Genomic DNA, 21867 nt, shown 5'->3' on the forward strand with positions numbered 1-21867 from the left:
ACTGAATCGACCAGAGACTTTGATATTAAGGCGAAATCTATCCTCGAATATGTTTTATGACAATTGGAGTAAAATGTATATTCCCTTGAACTGGGATTAACTAACCTCCAAATGTCCACTAGGCAAAGATCCTCTGTCAGTAAATGAACAGCCTCTCTGTCCCTGGGTGTAGACGTACCCCTGGGTTTGCTCTTATCAATTATCCCATCCATCACCTGGTTGAAATCCCCAGCCAATATTACCTGCCCCTCATGATCCCCTATTATCTTGTTAATTTAGTGAAAAAAAAAAAAAAAAAAAAAAAATCTGGCTCTGCTTTATTAGGTGCATAAATATTACACAAAACTGTTCAAACCCCATTAATTAAGGCCTCCAAGCAGATAATGCGCCCTTCTTTATCATTATATTTCTTCAGCAACACGAAGCTTAATTTTTTATTAATAAGGATCAAAACACCATTTCGTTTACTCGAATATGAACTATGAAAAACGGAGCCCACCCAGTCTCGTTTAAACTTTTTTGCCTCTTCTTCCCCAGCAATGTGGGATTCCTGAATAAACGCTATATCTGTATTTTTAGATTTTAAGTATGCTAGAACCTTCTTCCTCTTAATTGGGTCCCCACATCCGTTTATGTTCCACGATATTATTTTAGTATACCTGTTCATCGCTTTCTAATAGAAATGGGTTAAGGCACACCTTGTGCGCTTTACAACACAACACAAATATATAGGCATAGGCACTCAATATTACAAAACCCAAACAAACCAAAACAACGTTGCTAAGCGCCCCCTCCCTCCCCTCCTACCCAAGCCTAACTAACTTTAGCTTGAGACACCAAACTGTCCGTGGTCCGTGAGACACGCTAATCGTCCGATAGCAGCACCGCCGCCGCGGCCCCGTTGTGCCCATTTTTTTATTTGTTACCTTATTTTAAAATTCACATACACTTCTCCGATCTGTTACATCATGTCCCGCACTCCTCTAAGTCGACTCCTGCAGAAATTTCTCGGCCTCCTTTCAGTCTTTGAATGCTTTCTTTTGTCCGTTCCACGTAAAAATGAGTGTTGCAGGATACATCAGCCTATGCTTCACTTGTAGCTCTCGGAGACGCTTCTTGACCGGGTTGAATGCCTTCCTCTTCTCCGCCAGCTCCCTTGTAACATCTTCAAAGAAGGAAAGCTTGGCGCCTTGCCAATCGACTCCACGCTTCTCTCTGGCCACCCGTAGTACTTTCTCCCCAGCAGATGAACGTAGAAAGCGGACATGTATCACCCTGGGAGGCTCGTTAGATTCCGGCATTGGTACAGGGGAACAATGGGCACGTTCAATTTCAAATTCACTTCCAGAAAGCTTAAGTGCTTTGGCCAGAATCTCCGTCACATATTTGTCCACGTTCCCGGGTGTCTCCACACCTTCTTTAAGTCCAATAATCCGTACATTGTTCCTCCTGCTACGGTTTTCAAGGTCCTCCACTTTTGTCCACTTTTGCCTCGGTAAGCACGCTGGCATCTTTCATGTCTGAGGTACGTTGTTCCGCCTCTCCTAACCTCACTTTTATATCTTCCACCGAATCTTTCAGTTCTTTAGTGGCTTCTTTAATAGTGGTGACATCTTTTGCTACGACCTGAAGAGTAGCGTTCATTTTCTTAATTTCCTCAAAAACATCCTTTTTGCTCTCGCTCCCTATACCTTCCTCAACTACTGCTGGAGAGGCGGCCTCAGATGCAGGTGTATTTTCGGGCGGTTCCGGAGCGAGGCTAATGCTAGCTTGCTTCTTCCTCGTGGTAGCTCCCTTAAAAAAAAAGTTTGCTTTGTTATTACCTGCCATTTTCCAAAGACGGTAATTCTTGAAAAACTTCAAAGTCAACAAAGGGTGTCCAATTTATGACTACAGCTGGAGTGTATGTTTCCAGGTTCAGAACATTAATCAACAGGCTTTAGGAGCGCCTCTAGTGTGCGGCCATCTTCCTACTTTTTTTAGTGCAATGCCTGGCACAGTCAATATAAGTTGTACCTGTAATACATAATAGAAACTATACATAGTCACATATACACACACACGTGTGCGTATGCGTGTGTGTATATGGGGGTGATCGTGGCTCAAGAGTTGGGAAGGTTGCCGGTTCGAGAGATTGATTCTCTCTCTCTCACACACACACACACACACACACACACGGGGTGCAACAATACACAAAATTCACGGTTCGATATTTTTTCGATACAAAAAAAAAATGTTCATGCCTTTTTCATTTGTCATTTATTAAAATTATAAATATATATTTTAACTCAAAAGTACAGTTTTTAAATGTAATGTTGCTGAAACAAAGGGATAAAATAATAAATCTATCTGATCGAGAAATCACTCATCTTTGGAAAAGAGTTTATTACAGAGAAATGGCTCTTTCCAAAATAAAAGCTATACTATATGCTTCTTCTGGGCTATATTCTCAGCAGCATATTAAACATATCAGGTCCCCATAAGGAGAATCATGTGCTAACGGCTGTCTAAATGACTCGGGTAAAGTTTGTAGCATGCGTGCTTGTTGTTTTTGTCTACTTCCACTTGTCTTTGCACTAGGATGCTGTCGGAGTAAATGTGCAGTCATATTCGTTGTGTTCCCACTAGTGCTGTCAGCGTTAATCTCGTTGAAATGACGTTAACGCCACAACACGGCAAATCTCCGTTAACGAGCTACCGCTGATCGCCCCATGCGTGGGGCTGGACGGCGTCAACACATTAACGAGCTAACTGCGTTAACACACTAGTTCCCACCCATGTAATTGAGCATTGCGTGGCACATCCAACATACTGTTTTACATTAGTCCATGACGCGCTTACCTTCAGGGTCATACGTCACATGAAAACCAAAATAGTTCCAAACGCCACATCTGAATGAGGGTGGGGGAGGTTCAATTTGCCATGTTGCAACCAGAGCTTAACTTCTGTCTCGCTAGCTTGCCCTGCACTCAGTGAATCTGCGTTCGACTACTCCGCCTAGGCTGCACCTTCGAGCGCAGATCCACTGAGCGCTCAACACAGACAGCATCGTCAGAAGGAAAGTTGATAAAATAAATTAAAAATTTTGTATTGTTCGATACATATGCGTACCGAACCGAAAGCACTGTATCGAACGGTTCAAGAGCTCGAGAACATGTGGAGGGTGAAGGTCATGGTGGTCCCAGTGGTAATCGGAGCACTAGGTGCAGTGACTCCCAAGCTAGGTGAGTGGCTCCAGCAGATCCCGGGAACAATAGCGGAGATCTCTGTCCAGAAGAGCGCAGTCCTAGGAACAGCTAAGATACTGCACAGGACCCTCAAGCTCCCAGGCCTCTGGTAGAGGACCCGAGCTTGAAGGATTGACTATATCTATATATATCTATACATACATATATATCTATACACACACACACACACACACACACACACACATAAATAAATAAATGACAAACATGGTCTAAAATGTTCTAAAAGGTAATAATAATTATATCCAAAGGAAACAAGAAAAATATGCATGATATTATAAGAAGTATTTTGGTAAAATGTGGAAACGATCTCTTGGTTCCCCAGTTTTAAACTGTTATACTGAATCCTCACATTTAGTACAGGGCAATAGATGTACATGTGTAAAACTGGTGTCAATCTTCTCTCTACTTCAAGCAAGAAAGCAAAAAAATAAAGATATTAAGCTATTCTTTGAATTCACTTTACAGACTGACTTAAGCTACCAGTTTAACTTTGAAGTTGAATCTTCTGTGGTATAAACGTTCAAGCATATATTTGTTCCTGTCAGACAAAATTTGGTTTTGCTAAAAGTTTTTAAAAGTGTGGGTATATGAGCAAATACCTGCAGCAGAAGGATGAAATAGTCCACTGGGTGGTTGCGGGTGTAAAGATAGTGTGCTGGGCTCAGACGGTTGTTAGGGTCAAAGTGCACTTCCTGGTTGACACTGGGGTGACGGAGCAGGTGGAACAGGACCTTCTCAGATACACGTGCTGGGCTGAAGTGTTCCACTTCTACAGAGGCCAAAGGTCAAATAGGACAAGTGAACTCATTGTCTGGACAATAAATGCATTTACACAAGTTTAAGGCACTTGACGATTTCCGTTTTCCTTCTACCTTTACCATTTTGCAGTTTACAGTTTTTTCTGTTTTACCAAATCAAGCAGTACATTAGCTCAAGCATGCCACAAAGTCAAGCTAGGACAAATCACTTGATTTTAAAGTCATGCCTCACCATCTATGGATTTAGATGGTAAACCTAATGACAGGTATTGCTTTAAAGTTATCCTGCAGCTTTAGGCAGGCTATCTGCAAACTTTGCAACCCATATCCACCTCAGCTCCTCTCTGTCATACTGGACTGACTCAAAATGTGTCATATTTGTTGTTGATTATGAATCGGTCCTATGATGAGGCAGCATTTACGAGGAAGTGTGTGATTTCTTCCTTGTGCCTTCCACGTAATGTTTATTAATAGATGGAAATATCGTTTTAACCATGTCATATTTTGGGTTAACAATAGATTCTATTCTTTCACATCATGGGACCTACAGTGACTGCAACCGCACCTCCCATAGAAAGTCAATGGATAATTTGAAATGACCTGTCAGGTGGACACTTACCTAAAGGGGCCCCAGAGCTTTTACCCCAAGTACTTTTTTCTGTATGGTGTTTGTACTTTTACTTAAGTATAGGATCTGAACACTTTTCTCTACCACTGGACGCAATGAAATTTGTTGAATATTGGCTGTAAATGGACTGGTTCTTATATAGCGCTTTTCTACTCTGAGCACTCAAAGTGCTTTACACAACAATAAAGTGGTGTTACTAGCTGTGACCAGTCGAGGCTCAATTCTTTGAATGCTTCAGTAGCTTTTGCCAAAGACATCAATACTGGACCTTAGGTCCAGAGTTGAGTCATGATATACAAGCCTGTTTTCAGACAGAGGAAAGATAAAGGTGAGAACTAATTAATCTACTATTAGTTGTTAGGGTCACTCTAATCATTTTTGCTGTGCTTACCAAGGCAATAATAATATGAGGAAGGGTTATGACTTAAACGTAGTCATGACTCATATGCAGCGTAGCTTCATGTTTAAAGGGAGTTCTTCCTTCCCATCAACTCAAGGAGCCGCTTACAGGGAATAGTCTATGATTGTTGGTGTTTGCTCAATAATACTGTAGTCTTGACCTTACAATCTAAAGTGGTTTGAAATGACTGGTTGTGAACTGACACTATTTGAATAACTGAAATAAGTAGTCTGGAAGGTTTCCTCTAGCATCTTTAAGTACACTGGCTGAACATTTTATTAGGTACACCTGTTCAGCTACTTAAACACAAATGTCTAGTCAGCTTTTTACATTACACCAACTCAACACATTTAAGCATGTTCACATGATCAAGATGACTTGTACAGTAAAAACAGAGCATCCGAATCGAGAAGAAAACTAAATTAAGTGACTTTGAATAGTTGTTGGTGCCAAATAGGCTGGGCTGGATATTTCAGAAACTGCAGCTATACTGTGTTTTTCCTCTCACAATCACCTCTAAGGTTCACAGAGAATTGTTCGAAAACAAGAGATGTCCAGATGGAAGCGTTATTTTGGGTGATAAGACCATGTTGATGACAGAGCAAAATGGTCAGACTACCTCAAGTTAATAATAAAACAACAGTAACTCAAATAAGCACTCACTGGAACAAAGGTATGCAGAAGAGCATGTCTGAATGCACAACACATCAAACTTTCAAGCAGACGGGCTGCACCAGGAAAAGAGCACAGCGGGTGCCATGACGATAAGTTGGCCATACTCAAATAGCTGCCACAATTACCAGATCTTTTGAGGATCACAGATGTGCAGTGGACAAATCAAATGGTAACATGTCAACATTAATCAAAACCTCTTAAAAAAATGTTTACAAACCTTGGTGAATCTGCCATGAAGACTGAGGATTTGAAGCTGTTATAGCTGCAAAGGCTGAGCCCACATCATTTTAAACCCTCTGGCTTAGAATGGGATGTCACTAGGGCTGCCACGATTAGTCGACTAGTCACGATTATGTCGACTATTAAAATCGTCGACGACTAATTTAATAGTCGACGCATCGTTTGAAGCTTTGTAAGATCACAAAGGACGCAGGAATGAGTAGTAGGATTTAAGAGTGTAATAACGGACTGAAACAGAAGATGGCAGCACTGCATGTACAAGGATGCCAGCTGCCGTTAAACCCCGAAGAAGAAGAAGCTGTGTCCCAGAATTCATAGCGCAGCCCAGCGCAGTTGTCAACAATGGCGGCAGCTAGTTAGTTTTAACTTTACTCTTATTATTCTTTCTGGGTCACAAAATAAACGTTTAACATATTTTCAGGCGAGAATGTAGCTGTGTAAACCTCAAATATCTGCTCAGTTTATCAAGACACCACATATTTTCAAAAGCTCTCCGACGTTTTCGGAGACGTCTGTTACCCACTAGCTCGTTAGCTAGGCGGGGGCAAGGCTAACTAGAGCCGTGAGAACACCGGACTCCCGGCAAATCGTTTTCAAACCCACCGCCGTCTTTTGCTAGTCAGGTTAAACATATATATAAGTCACTTAGATAACTTAAAAATGTTATTGTTTGGCTTTCTTTAGTATTTTATTTGTTCCTGAGTAAATCGGTTTGGCTGAGATTAAAGTTATAGTTTTTGCACAGCTAAAACTGTCAAGCATACAGCTGATTATCAGAAGTGTGAGACGCTGGAGAATATACTCCGGTGTCCTGTTATATTTTAGAAAGCAAGGAGTTTATTAAACTTCACCGAAACAATCTGCAAATTTCATTAAAAATTAATAAACTACCATCTTGTCTTTATTTTTAGTTAGCACAAACACTTCAAGCTGTAAGCTAATGATAGTTATACAAGACCAGATGCTGCTGGTGCAATAAGCTGTACGTCCAATGGATGATGATCTGATTAGTCGACTAATCACAAAAATAATCGGTGACTAGTCGACTATCAAAATAATCGTTTGTGGCAGCCCTAGATGTCACACAGTTGATAATGGTGTGAAGGCAGACGAGTGAATGCTTTTGTCAATACAGTGTATATTGGTGGGGTCACTGCATTAAACTTTCTAAAATTAGTTAGACATTACTTGACTATGCACCACTTTCTAGACAGCTGTGATACTGCACGTATTGCTAAATAATAGAGTCGGAGCCCCAAAGCTTCTTAAAGTTGTTGTTTTTTGTAATGTCAAAAAGCTAGTGTAGTGTAACTATGGTGTAACCTAACCTCTGCGTTAATACAATCTGAGAAGCAAAATCCTTTAAAGGGTGAACATGTTTTGGGAAAATGGGAAAAATGGGCAACCCCCATCATCAACTGATACCTACAAGTATTTGGGTAAATAAAGAGCAGAGGCCCATTTAAAATTTAAATATGAATAAGTGGCAATGTGAACCATGGTTTTTGTCTTACAAAATTGAGAAAACAGTCAAATGTAAAACTATTACATTTTATTCTCCATAGTACAGTATGAGAGAAATATGGCAACAAGCAAATTAGCTTCATTGAGTCAATAAGCATGATAAATGATCCAGGGTTAACTCTCTGGAAAAAGGAAACTAGTTTGCAGAAAGCGAAATCTGGGTCAACAAATTTGGACAAAGACACATTAAACCTGCTGTTGAGAACATACACTTTGTGCCTTTTACAGACAAAAAGATATTTCAGATTTATACAGTGGAATATTTCGTAATAGGACAGCCTATCCAAATGAATCCTACACTCCACTCACGCTATGCGGTTTATCTGGACATCACGCACATTTATCCACACACAGACTCCAGCAATTCCTAACACAAGATTTTACACAACCTACACAATGTGGTCATTTGGTTATTAGATCATACTCCAACCTTATGGTACAATGCTGGTTATTATTAAAATGAACTGCTGTAGCCAAGTCAGTAAGGATATCATTAGCAAGCCTTTCACTGTCATGTGCATATTTTTGTAATTGCGGAATTTGTCCCTGTTAGTAAATCTGGTGTTGTTGATGTTGATTCATGCTGAAGACATTGTGCAGAAAATTATTGTTGCTGTTTTCCTTTTCTTTGAGATGTTTGACCTAAAACTTTACTTTGTTGTTCTGACATTTAAATACAAACACATCTTTACACATTATACATTTACACATTTCCTGTAAGGGAAAATGTCAAAGTCAGAGACTGGTCTCAACTCCCCTTTAACCAGTTACTGCTTGGTTGACCAGGTCCGTGGCATAATCATTACATGTGCTGTGTTAAACTGTGACTATTTTATTCATGTGCTAGCTTCGGTCAGTAGAGATTTACAGATAAACACACATAATCACATACCTCTGGACAGGAAGCGGTGTGTGGCTAGCAGGAGTTGTGGTGAAGTTCGGATCTTGGGTTCTCCTTCAGGAGGCTTGAAAAGAGAAAACTCCTCATGGGTGCTGCGAGGCTCCAGAGGAATCTCCAGTGGAGTGAGGGGACGCTTTACTTTCCTGTCTACTGCAAGGGGAGTCAATAATAACAATAAATAACAATAAAAGAAGCAAAGAAGCCAATATTCCAAAAGACACTCACAGTAGCCATCAGATTCATCCAGGATCTCTGACTTGATGATCTCCTCTATGACATCTTCTAAAGTGACCAAACCCAGCACCTCATAGAAAGGATCTCCCTCTCCCTCATTGTTCACCTTCTGGACGATGGCCATGTGAGAGTTGCCTGATTAAAGGATAAAGGTTAATGGCAAATTATAGTGAGGAAAAAGGTACTTGGAGTAAAAAGAGTAACTCTGAATTATAAAGGAGACATAACAGGAAGGAGGGCTACAAAGTCATAACTCACACAAGTGATTTTCTTTAGATTCAGTGTGATAAACTTACTGTTTAAGTCGTTTCCAGTACAAACTTCTTAGAAATCACAGAAATAAGCATCTATTAAATTCACAACATGCCAGTGATATTCTGTGTGGACTACATTAGTCAGGACAGGCCTGCACTAATTTAGAGTTGGCAGTATAGCAGTTCTGGCACCTCTTTACCTTCTATAGAAAAATCAAATTAAAGTTCAGGGCAGGCGTCAATGATGATAAATATTTAATTAATGAAGTCAGATACAGTACAAAAAGCAGGATCTTGGGTTGAGATGGGTTGTAAGGCAGTTTACAGATGCATAACAGACACACTGAAGCCACTCAAATAGTGCCCTATATGAGATTTACTAATAAAATGTGTAAAACGGAATCAGTTGAATCATCATCATCATCATCATCAGCTAATCTGAAGTGGGATTAGCTGGCATTCTCTGCTATTCTCAAGATTGTCTGTACAAGCATATTCTTTTGCAATAAGAGCTACCAACAGCTAATTAATTGTACTTTAGTATACATTTGTTAAAGGTCAATAAAAATATAAAATATATAGGCTACTCTGGCTTTATTTATATACTTTATTTATATCACTTCTCAAAAGGATGACATTATATACTTATCTATCCAGGCTTATTAGCTTCAGGATCACAGCAGTCAGCCTGGTTCTGCCTCTGTCTCTTGTTGTTGAAAGGGGGCCAACTCATAAGGGACTGTCTAACTGTTTCGAGTTTCTCTCTCTAATACTTTAAAGATTTGATCAAAGCATGTATCAGGCGTCATGAGACTTGAGACTTTTAATAATTCAGGATATGAGCAAAATGAAAGCTCCAAAATAAAAATAAATGTAAATAAAAAAGGTGAAAAGCTTGCAGCATGGCAACTCTATAATTTTCTATGATTCCAACCATTCCCACAAATCAAACAGCAGCCAACCTTTTTTGAATTCCTCCAACATGGCATCTAGTTTGGTATCATTGAACACAAAGTGCAGAGGGTGATTGTAGAACTTGGTGATAGTCGTCATTGGGGTGCAGTCTTCTGGATCAACCAGAGCCAAGTCTTTCACATAAAGGATTTCCACAATGTTAGACCTGAAGGAAATCAAACAAAGGCTTATGATTGGTATGAATATGTGAATAACTCCCAAAGACCTTTCCATTGCACTCTTATGGCTACCATTATATTCATTCTTTGGTAAAAATGTTGAAGTTATAAAAGGCCTGGACACACATACTCTGGTTATTATTAAGAATATTTTGCATGTGCTAGATTATAAGAAAATATACACTTGTGCTGTTGTCTTTTTTGTCATGGTGGTTTCAAGGAATAGACATTTTTAAATGAGTGAATCCAAGGATTTACATTTATTCAACGTTATACCAAGAAGCCTAATTCAAAGCTGCCAATTCTACAGATACTCTGTTCAGATGAGGCGAATGCTGCCATGTCAAGTTTTTAAGCCATGTTTTTGTTAAGCTATTAAGTGAGTGTTGTGTTGCTGATCCCACCTCTCTTCCTCATAAATGGGCACACGGGTGTAACCACTCTGCATGATCTCAGACATAGTGGAGAAGTCTAGGACAGCCGAGCTAGGCAGCATGAAGCAGTCTTTCAGAGGTGTCAAGATGTCCTCCACGGTCTTAATGCGCAATGTCCCACGACTGAACTCCTCCTTTACAAACTCACTACAAACATAATGAAGAAAACTGAGTCAACAATCAAGTCAATTATCAAATCTTCTAGGCCAATCTTTAAGAACCAACTTCAAGTCAGGTCTCAAATCCTACAAATTTAATGCAGATTAGTCCTAAAAAGTCTATTGAACCAAGTTCAAGTCGAGTCTTAAATCTTTTGAAAATGAGTCTGAGTCCAGTCTCAATACTTAATCTGTCTAAGGTGTTAATACAGTTAGACCAATACACACATGGTAAACTGAGTCTTGAGACTTAATCTGGTTCAAGCATCAAATTTTTACAGTGTTAGGCCAGGTCATGTTTCAAATCATTACAAGGCTACTATGGGGTCAAATGTGAAGTCTGTTTAAAAAAAAACAAAAAAAAAACAAATCTAAATTTCAAAATACTCTCAAGACTTTCAGATCACGTGTGAGTCAAGTTTCAGGTCTTTCATGGGCAAGTGTTAAGAAGAATATAACAATTGTGAAGTCTTTAAAAAGAAGTCCACCCTCAGAATAATCTCAAATTTTTTTGGACTAATCCAACTAGAATATCAAGTGTTTGGAGATCTAAACAAAGACAACTCCTAAAAGTCAAGTCTTTCGGGTTCAAGTTACATTTCAAGTTTCTACGAATGATGTTCCTGTTAGTCATTGGTTATGCAAACAGTACAAGAAAGCACTGGCCAAAATCACACCAAATGCTTCTGTTAAAGTAAACTGGGATGTCTGGCATTAATCATGAATCAAAGCATCTTAATGTGTCAGACATTTTAATCAAATATTAAACTCAAACTTAGCAAAGAGTCTGTGTCTGGAACACTAAATTGTTCCTGTATGTCAGTGAATCTAACATAATGTACCATAAGAATTATGCACTGTAGAGTATGACAGAACACACTTTTTGTTGGTTATGTCCTATAGTATCTTTTTTTCTAGTTCTGTTTACTCTGTATGTTCAGAAGCATCATGTGTTTTTTTCTTTCTTAAAAAACAAACAAACAAACAAACAAACAAACAAACAAACAGATCAGGGTTTTTTTTTTAAACCAAGTGTCAATACTCATCGCACCTCTATGTCAGATCTCTGTGATACTCTCCCAAGTCCACTATATTTACCTGTAAGGATCATTCACGTTTGCCCGTACCATCTCCATGGCCCTCTCCCTTATCCCACAGGTACTGATGTCTCTCCTCAGCCCCAGATCCAGAATCAGGCCCAGAGGGCAAGACAGGGGGCAGGTAAGCACCATGCAAACCTGGGCCAGCCAGGTCAGACCAGGCGCCAGCTGGAAGCCGTAACCTGAGCACAAGATGTGAGGAGCCAGCTCAGCTAGGAAGAAGATAAGGAAGCCGCTGTTGAACACAGCAGAGACGATGGAGCCCAGTGCCCGGTACAGGAGCACACCGAGGACAGAATGCCCCAGAGCACACAGGAACAACAAAGAACATGCCTGCGGTGGAAAAGACATGCGTTTAGAAAACACTACTTCATTTGCACCTTTCTTTCCCTGTGGCTTCCCCACGTGCTTTTAGAAACTCACCATGAAGTTCCCCCTTCTCCTGATCGGCTCCAGCCGTTTGGCGGCTCGTTTCTCCTCCTCGGATCCACAGCTGTGTAGGACATAAAGCTCGACTGGGTCCAGCCACAAAAGGCTCAAGTTCACCGTCCTCAGCAATCCGCAGATCATAAGCACAAGCACTATCAGTACGGCCAGACCCCACGGCGGGATGTAGTCTGCTGGCAGATCCGTGTCAGTGTTTATTCGCAGTCTGTCCAGGCCCGCAGATGTCCATGTCTCTCCACTCCGCACACACAGGTGGTAGTAGGTCTGCTCGTTGCCAGCTTCCCCCTCAGAGGTGCTAACCTCCACAGTTAGAAGCACGCTGTGCGCATCGTCGAGTTCTAAATTGGTCACCTTTAACTTGGAGTCCTGGCGGTTGAACTGCTCCTCGCAAGGGTCCGGTGTATCACCGACAGCCCCAGCCGCTCCGCCAGCTGCTCCTGCGAACGCGACCCATGGCAAGCTTCCATTCAGATTAAACCCGAAGACACGGAGCTTAAACGTGGCTCCTTTTGGTGCTGAAATGATACGACCCTTCATGCACAGCGGATCCACTGGTTCTTCCAGCCGCAGCCCCAAAACCTGCGGAGCTTTCTGGCTGCAGGCGCCGTACCTGATTCCGCAGAACAACACTACCATCAACAGGAACCGTAGACCTGCTAGGCTGGCCACCATATTGGAATTGGTCAGTTTGGCTTTGCCTAGATCACGTGACTTTAGCCCCGCAGCGGCCCCGCCCCCCGGAGGGTTGAGCCAATGAAGCAAAACAAACAGCGCAACTGAGCTGCACGGCGGCCATTACGGTTCCACACGCGCGCGCACAGGCCTCATCCGCGAGTGTGGATCTGTCGTACATGTTGCGGTTTTTTATTGCGTCACATCCCTTTCAAGAAGAGCCGAGTGCATCCGGTAGTGAATTTAAAACCGCGACAGACTCTGGCTCCCATTTTCTGTCACAATTCAAAACGTATCACTTTAGGCCTCTTTACTTGCTGTTAAACTAATACAGCTGTCAGTACTGGGAGAAAATGTCACAGGCTGTTTGGACTTTTTTTTAGGCGGGCGGACGACCATGATGAGACCAAATTGAAGCAAAACTGAAAACATTAACATAGGACCAGTGTTGGTCAAGTTACTTGAAAAAAGTAATCAGTAACTAATTACCGATTACTTCCCCCAAAAAAGTAATCCCGTTACTTTACTGATTACTTATTTCCAAAAGTAATTAGTTGCTTAGTTACTTTTAAAAAACACGATTTACAACCTGAACAGGTGATAAAGCAATAGATCTTTCAGCCCAATTCTACTTTTTCTGCATAATCCATCATACAAAATGTAATCAAATGGAAAAGTCTCTTTTTAAAACTTGTTTTATTAGTTTTAACCTTTTAACTTTATGCATCAAGCAAAAACATAATTATATGCAACATTCTCCGACTGGAAGAAATTTGTTTAACATTTAAACTTATTTTCTGCACATTCCAGCACATAAAATATATATATATTTTTTTGTGTTTACACTCACTCTTTCAAATATGCAAAATTATTTGAAAGAGTTATTATTTATTTTCTGCTGTGCAAAACACAGCAGAAAATAAATAAAATCAAAGACTAGCAGTCCTTTTGCTCTATTTTCACCTGTAAAGCAGGAGTGGCGTAGGCGGAGGTTTGCCCTGGTGCAGGTGTGCCGCAGCGGTCAGTTGAAGAATCTGCGAGTTTCTCTGTGAGTTTCCCATTACGTGGTAGCGCACTCCTGGTGCTTGCTTGGAAGTTTAGGGGGTTTTTTCGCTGTAAAAAGTTTTCTTCCGATGCACAATGAACGCTAATGTTTTTGTCACTTTTTATGTAATCAAACTCAGTAAGTAAGGCCAGTACTTCCACGCTTTAGACGCTGCACGCTCATACTCTCTCCCGCACTCGATCCATTGTTGATCTGCACACAGCTGTTGTCAAGAATGTCGCACTCGCTTATGTCACTGTCATGAGACATTCTCGCAAAAAAATCATGGTTTTAGTAACGCAGTAACTCAGCATTCCTACGGGAAAGTAACAGTAATATAATTACCGTTTTTGCAATAGTAATCCCTTACTTTACTCGTTACCTGAAAAAAGTAATCAGATTACAGTAATGCGTTACAAGTAACGCAGTAACGTTACTGGGCAGTAACGTTACTGGGCAGTAACGCGCATAGGACAAGAACTACCAAAGTAAATCAGGAAACATGAGACAGTTCTCAAAGACGCAGACTAGGGAGGGAACACGAAGCACAAAAACAAATGTAACTGGACGTGGAACATAGTTTTTGTCCTTATGTCATCAAATGACACCTGGAGAAGAGAGACACGTATGTGAGAATGCTGTTTGTAGATTACAGCTCAGCATTCAATACCATCGTTCCCTCGAAGCTGGACAGGAAACTGCAGGATCTAGGACTGAGCAGCTCCTTCTGCAGCTGGATCCTTAGCTTCCTGTCTGACAGACGCCAAGTGGTCAGACTGGGCAGCATCACCTCATCCCCCATCACACTGAACACTGGTGCTCCACAGGGGTGTGTACTGAGCCCTCTCCTATACTCACTCTACACCTACAACTGCACAGCCACTAACAACTCCAACATCATTGTGAAGTTTGCGGACGACACTACAGTGGTGGGTCTTATCACCAATGGTGATGAGACGGCTTACAGGGAGGAGGTCAGCGCCCTGACCCACTGGTGTCAAGTCAACCATCTCACCCTCAACGTCGCAAGACAAAGGAGTTGATAGTGGACTTCCGGAGGTGCAGAGAAGTACACACCCCCATCACCATCAACGGCGCTGCTGTGGAGAGAGTGAGCAGCTTCCGGTTCCTTGGTGTACATCTGACTGAGGATCTTACGTGGTCAGTACACACAAACAAAACAGTGAAGAAGGCGCAGCAGCGCCTCTTCTTTCTCAGGAGACTGAAAAGATTTGGCATGAGCCCCCGCATCCTCAGGACCTTCTATCACTGTGCCATTGAGAGCATCCTCACTGGATGCATCACCACCTGGTATGGCAACAGCACCGCCTACAACTGCAAAGCTCTCCAGCGAGTAGTGCGGTGCTCTGAACGGATAATTGGAGGTGAGCTTCCCTCCCTCCAAGACATCTACAGGAAGCGCTGCCTGAGGAAAGCGGGGTGGATCATCAAGGACTCCAGTCACCCCAGCCATAAACTGTTCAGACTACTTCCATCAGGAAGGAGGTTCTGCAGCATCCGGTCCCGTACCAGCAAACTGAGAGACAGCTTTTTCCATCAGGCCATCAGACTGCTGAACACCTCATAGACACCTCAGCTTCACTACTGGAACTTCAACATTATGCACTCCATACTGTACAGTAATGCCACTGTTTTGCACATGTCTCAACTCTGTATATTTTTATATATTTTATTTATTGTTTACTCTATTTAACTTGTAAAATATGTGTGTACACACACACACACACACACACACACACACGTAGAAAAATATTTAGTATACACATCCAGGAATGCATATACTATTATATATTGTACATATATTTATTAGTTTCAGATGTAGCCATTCTTGTATTTTGCTTGTTTATGTTATTGTATTTGCACAACTCTGTTGCTTGTGAAGCTCGCACACAAGAATTTCACTCACATGTACTGTACCAATGTACCTGCACATGTGATGTGACAATAAAAGTGATTTGATTTGATTTGATTAGAGATTACCAGGTATAAAATCACCACTTACTAACCAATCAGGTCTCCAGAAAGTGGTGTGACCACTGGAAGATTCCTTGGACTTCTCCCGGAAAAGCAAAGCGATCAGTAGTGTCTGAAGTCTTTGTATTTCCTCGATGGTACTATGCAGAGAGCATCAGGTGCAGCTTTACTGCTTGATTTTTTTCTGTAGAAAGCAGTTTTTCAACAGTATTGTTATTCTATAGACGCCAATATATTCTAACATAGGACAGAATCCTTGCTGAACTTATAAAATCAAACAAATCAAAATCATACATAGATTAAGCTTATGTTATTAAATGTAATCGTCTTTTTAATTCAACAGCATTAACTCCGCAACTGGAAGAATAAAAATAAAACGTTTGGGACTACATTATGTTATGTCTGGAAGTGCCATGTTTTACTGATCGTAGCAACTAGCAACGTGCTAGTGCTTTATAGAATATTAGTACATACAGTGCTACACACAGCCCATTGGTTTATTTTCATTACCGACACTGGATTGCCCAATCAAATCTCTCAGGGCAACTGGTCTCTCCCGTACCTTCGCTGTGCCCTTACGCATCTTGTAAAACTGAGTTTAGTGTGGAAGAAGTGGCGAAAATGTGGAGCTAAAACGCTGAAAGAGAAATAGAAACTAAAAATAAATGCAGGAAAACGTGTCAAATTAACCGACATGTAGAATATCTGCTGCATCGTGAACTATATTACCAGTAACAACTAGAAACCAGGCCTCACAGAGCGACAGAGGAAGGTGTAATCAACGTGGTAACCAAATTGATAGAGGGACTCAAGGATTCAGGTAAAATGCATGGATGCTTTGATCATGAGCCACACCTAATAGTTAAAGTGTAGCTTTTTAGTGTCATATGCTGCAGGGCAGTGAAACTAAGAGCCAACCAACAACTGGACCAATTACAAAGAAAGTCTCTCAATATCAATGAATTATGTACATAATCAACATAGATTTATTTTTGATGCATTTTTGTGAGTGATCATGATTGGTCGCCTGGACCAAAAATGCCAGGCCCGATTTATTTGTGCCAGACCAGTCCTGCGCTGAGGAGATAGATTTTATGTGTGTAGGTTTGCCGTACCTGAAACCACTGAAGTGCAAACTCTGCATTGCAGTGCTACGGTAATGTCTGCATTTTAATTTGATCATTTAGAAAATGTCATTATGCTCGATTCCAATCTCCTGCTGCTGGGACTGTATCTACTAGAATACAGGATTCCCACCAAGAATACCTATTAAATCAATCAAATTAATTCCACTTTGATCTACAACAAACTAAAGCTATTTCCATGTCTCCTTTATTAGACAATAAGTTCAGGGTTGCAAGCATAGCTGGACTGGCCATCAGGCATACTTGCCTGGTGGGCCGATGGTGATTTTTCGTTTTTATGGGCCTATGATTTTTTTTTGTTGTAACGGCATAAACAATGAAAGGTGGTGGATTGGCCAGATGCTGGCCGATGTGTAAAAATAACTCAGTTGTTTGGTGGTGGCTATGGCGGAGCTTCCACAGATTCAGTAACATTAGCAAGTGGTGGAGGCCAGCAGGTGGATGATGGAAAGGTGAGGCAGGAGGAGGAGAGACCCGAGGCGGTCCGAGTGTCAGGTGAACTGAACTTCAGGTAAGAAGTTATGACCTGCAGTGTATCTGAGTCAGATATAAACCAAGTTTAGGTGTAATTTATTTCCGTTATGCTGACTTTTTACCATCAGTTACAATAACTCGTACTGCGTGCTAGCTAGCATGACGGAGTTTCTATACAGCTGGGTGGGTGCACTCAGAAAAATAAAGGTGCCAACTGGAACCAAAAGTGGTTCTTTAAACTGATGCCATAGAAGAACCTTTTTGGTGCCACAAAGAACCTTTCAAACAATGGTTCTTTGAAGAACCATCAAGAAATGGTTCTTTGGAGCACCTTTAATGGTTTTTCTGGCATGGCTGGCGGAGTGAGCCGTGTGGTGTGGAGGAAAAGGAGGACCCAAAATGCAGGCAGCCGACTGATGATATGAGTAAGAGTTTATTTACAGGTGACAGTGGCAGGAACAGACAACGAATCATGAGACATACTAACGGAAACCTAAACTGGGAAAACTAAAGAGCAACTAGAAATCCTCAGGGCACGGGGTGAAAGGCAGAGAGACGCAGACTGACGGAGGATACCAAAAACGCAGAGATACACAGATAAACGCAGACGAGCCGACAATGAACACAGACGGACACCCACTAAATATACACACACAAGGTAATCGGGTAATCACACACAGGAGGGAAGAACAGCTGAACCCAATACACATGAGGACCGGAGGAGACAAGCTGAACACAATGACAACAGACACAGACTTTCAGAACAAAACAGGAAATCTAGAACCCAAACCGGACACAAGGGGGGAGGACACAGAATAACTAGAACAGAGGGACATAATCATAAAACACAAAACGCTGGGCCAGCACCATGACATTTTCAAAGAATCTTTTTAAAAATGGTTCTTTAAAAATGATTAAAAATGTTTTTTTAAAGAACCTTTTTGAAATGGTTCTTTAATGAACCATTTTAAACCATTTTAAATCTTTCAAAATAAAATCTAACATAAATTGAATTTGAGCAGGGTAAAATAAATACGAGCACAGCATAGACATATATTAATGGTTTATTGCCATTTCGTAGTATACCAAAAGACAAAAAGGCATTTTAACCCTCAGCACAACATCACAACTAATACATGTCACATATTAGTCATTTAAACAGTAATAATCTATAGATAACACAACAATACATGTATTGTTTAATTAATAAAACATCAGAAAGTGATACAAAACACATTAGAAATAGCAATAGCTTCATAACAGACCAATAAAATCAACACATTTTCATCAGCAGATGTTTGCATGTTCAGTAAAAATATTTCAACAACAAGTTTTTGATTAAAATGATCAATGAACTTCAGCGTTATGTAAGGCAAGTTTCATGTTGGACTCATGGTCCTTTGTTAGTCCAGTTTAGGACAATGTCTCTGATATATGTATCATATCAAATATATGTTATATCAAAACAACCCCACACCTGCAGTTGTTTCAGTTTTTCACAGGTGTTTCCTGTCAGTGGTCAACCTCACTCAGGGGGACATCCATATCAGCTAACCAAATGACAAGCTCCTCCCTTTGTGCTTCGAATCCCTCCCACTCTGAGACAAGGAGCTGAGAGAGAGAAAACAAGGGTCAATTATAAAGAAGAGAGAAAACTGAAACCCTCCTCAGAAGGTCTGACTCGCATACCTACAGTCGACCTGTGATGGACTCCTGTTTGGCGGTCACGTCATCCCAGCGGCGGCCGCACTCCCTCGCGAAGGCCAGCAGCTGAGTCTGCAGGGTGCCCTGGAAGAGCTGAGTTAATGTTCGACTCCTCCTGGTCAGGCTCTCCAGCTGGATGAGCCGAGGTCTCCCCTTTCGCCGCCGCCTCTAAACACACAATCAGAAATTGCATGTAAAGCAGGAGGTGCAGATTTTTTTTGCTATTCTTTTCTAAATCCAGGCTTAATCACGTGGAGGTATTTGGAAAACTTTTTTGGCCAGCGGACAACTGCTGTCTCGCAGGAAGTCAAATCAAATGTATGCGATACACAATCAATTCACAAGAACACATTAAAAAAGAAAGTCCCGTTCTTGCTTGATTTCAACTGAATTCTGCATCAAAACAGGGTGACAGAATTAAACGAATGTTTGCAGCAAATGTGAGCACAAGGCCTCACTTTTTACAAGCCTACTATTAAAGTTCTCTTCTATGCAGACAGCGTTCCTGTTTTCAAGGCACAACTTGGATCTGCTGTACAAATCTTATAGATACACACTAAATGAAACAATAGTGTGCACGACTCCAGATTCTGATCCCTCATCCTAATATGGTCCCAAAAGGCTCACAAAAACCAACATAGCAATAAAGCAAATGTTGAGGCTTCAAAATACAAAGTCCATAAACCAATGGCTGACATGGGTTTTATCATAAGGGTGATAAATATACAACATATGTTCTTAAGACTAAAAGTATAATACAGATTTTAGCCTGAGAAATTTGATGTTCATTTACCTGCAGATTAGAGCAGGGCGATATGACCAGAAATATTTATCACGATATACATTTGAAAATTTGCGATAACGATATAACTGACGATATAAATGACACTAGACAAAATACTTTACAACTCCACAACTTTATTAGTGCAAAAAACCCCATCAATGTATTTTCACTTAAACAAGCAGCTGTTTTTTATGTGCATTAGAGTTATATAAAAATGTAACAGTGCAAATTCCTTGCTGACAGTTTAACCAAAAGGCATTTCCAGTGGAAATTGGCCGACATATCCTCAGCATAACCATGTATAATATCCACAAAACTTAAAAAGAGGTTATACACACACAATACGGTAATATTATGTTGAAGCGCAGTACGTATCACTCTGCGAGGCTCCTGCCTACGATAGCCGTAATGCTCTGACAATCCATCAAGCGGTGCGGGTTCGTAGCTTAGCAAAGTCGTACTGAAACATTTGACAGATTTTCGCCGCGTACCACATAAAATCATTTCGAGGTCAGTAAACACAACCAGAATTCATACATAAGGCACACGGGATTATAAGGGGCACTGTCGATTTTCAGAAAAATCAAAGGATTGATTTTAAGTGTGCCGTATTTTCCAAACAACACGGTAATAACGACGGCCCGCTAGCATGCTCTACCAAAAATAGTGTTTTGTTGTGTATCTGACGGACAAAAGCCAAACCAGTTCCACACCACTGAAGTTGCAGCATTTTTACAAACCAATTCTGGTTCATCCGTTTCATTTAACGATCCACTTTCGCTCTTCTCATTCTGTGTCGCCGCCATGTGCGTATGTAAACATAGGCACTGCGCATGCGCGTTTTACCCATATTCTATCACTATATTTCATTTTCCTATCGTTGCCCAAAATTACACCGGTATTATCGTGAATGGTATGATATAGCCCAGCCCTACTGCAGATGCCCTATACCTGCCTGCTCTGTGGTTTTCCACAATATTTTGCACATCACTATTTAATACAGGAAGTAGGTGAACTAAAACAAGTCATATTTCTTTGTGAGAGGACCATATTAATGAAACCAACCTCAATGACATCATAGAGATCCCTAAAGATGCTCCTGCTGCTTTTCTTCCTCCTCATCCTAAGCTTCCTTCTCCTTGTCCTCGACTTCCATCCAATTGTAACTCAATCTAATTGTGTTCCTCCCCCCCTCTTCATCATTCTGTTGTTGTGAACAGAATTAGTGTGAATCTGAATTAATTTGTGCAAACGAGAAAAATCTGCTTTTCGATCAGAGGTAGAGCTGGTCGATAGAACGATAATGATATGTATTGCGAAATAACTTTTTCTCGATGGAAAAGTTAAACTATTGCGATAGGCCTCATCTCTCTTGTCCTCTTAAAAAAAAAAAAAGAAGAACAGCCAATCCAAATCAAGTAGCGCAGAGCCAAACCAATCACAGCCGCAGCGTCACGTCACGTGACTTGTTACGTACAGCACAAGTGCCAAGCCGCACATGTGTATTTGTTTGGCAAGCAGCCAGCCGCCATGCCGCCTGGGTAATGGAGGAAATGAGTGTGCTGACTAGAGAAAAATCTACCGAGAGGAAATGAGTGTGCCGAGAGCGTGACCGAAGGTTACCGAAGAGAAAACAGATGATGGTTCCAATGCCGGAGAGATTGTCGAACGGAAGAGCCATAGAAGTTCCGTAGTGTGAAGGTATTTCGGCTATTTCAAGTCTGACAAAAAACAGAGTAGCGCACACGGTAAATTGTGCCAAAAGCAAGTCTGGAAATACAATAAACCGGTGCATGCTCAATCACTGACTGGAAGCGCTAATTCGCCATTCGGCTTTTGTCAGACTAAAGTAACTGTTAAAACAGTTTGAAAAGCTAAGCTATACAACAAGGAGAGATTGAGAATTTCCTTTTA

General features: G+C 41.0%; 2 protein-coding genes across 5 annotated transcripts in view; both read right to left on the bottom strand.

Annotated features, from left to right (window-relative positions):
- cnnm3 (cyclin and CBS domain divalent metal cation transport mediator 3) overlaps positions 1-12843 on the bottom strand; it is a 35832-nt gene extending 22989 nt beyond the window's left edge. Inside the window, exons 1-8 of one of the 3 annotated variants that reach the window (XM_082541510.1) lie at positions 12111-12834; positions 11686-12020; positions 10400-10576; positions 9825-9982; positions 8600-8743; positions 8366-8524; positions 3848-4017; positions 2212-3397 (exon numbers count right to left, since the gene is read on the bottom strand). In XM_082541510.1, the coding sequence (XP_082397636.1) occupies positions 3380-3397; positions 3848-4017; positions 8366-8524; positions 8600-8743; positions 9825-9982; positions 10400-10576; positions 11686-12020; positions 12111-12806 (1857 nt within the window). In that variant the 5' untranslated portion in view covers positions 12807-12834 and the 3' untranslated portion in view covers positions 2212-3379. Of the gene's footprint in view, positions 1-2211; positions 3398-3847; positions 4018-8365; positions 8525-8599; positions 8744-9824; positions 9983-10399; positions 10577-11685; positions 12021-12110 lie in introns of those variants that run through there. The other 2 variants (XM_082541511.1, XM_082541509.1) reach the window with 2 other exon arrangements.
- A 5701-nt stretch (positions 12844-18544) lies between these two features.
- On the bottom strand, positions 18545-21136 carry LOC309711288 (uncharacterized protein). 2 transcript variants are annotated; one of them, XM_082541513.1, is made up of 3 exons: positions 21019-21136; positions 19159-19337; positions 18545-19076 (listed from the first exon to the last, which is right to left on the bottom strand). In XM_082541513.1, the coding sequence occupies exons 1-3, from the start codon at positions 21073-21075 to the stop codon at positions 19016-19018; spliced, it is 297 nt and encodes a 98-aa protein (XP_082397639.1). In that variant the 5' UTR covers positions 21076-21136; the 3' UTR covers positions 18545-19015. The 2 variants fall into 2 exon arrangements, with proteins under 2 accessions (XP_082397639.1, XP_082397638.1); XM_082541512.1 differs by lacking the exon at positions 21019-21136 and adding an exon at positions 20694-20793.
- Positions 21137-21867: the final 731 nt, after the last annotated feature.

The sequence above is a fragment of the Aulonocara stuartgranti genome (genome assembly GCF_965226115.1).
Source record: "Aulonocara stuartgranti genome assembly, chromosome: 7".
Classification (NCBI taxonomy): domain Eukaryota; kingdom Metazoa; phylum Chordata; class Actinopteri; order Cichliformes; family Cichlidae; genus Aulonocara; species Aulonocara stuartgranti.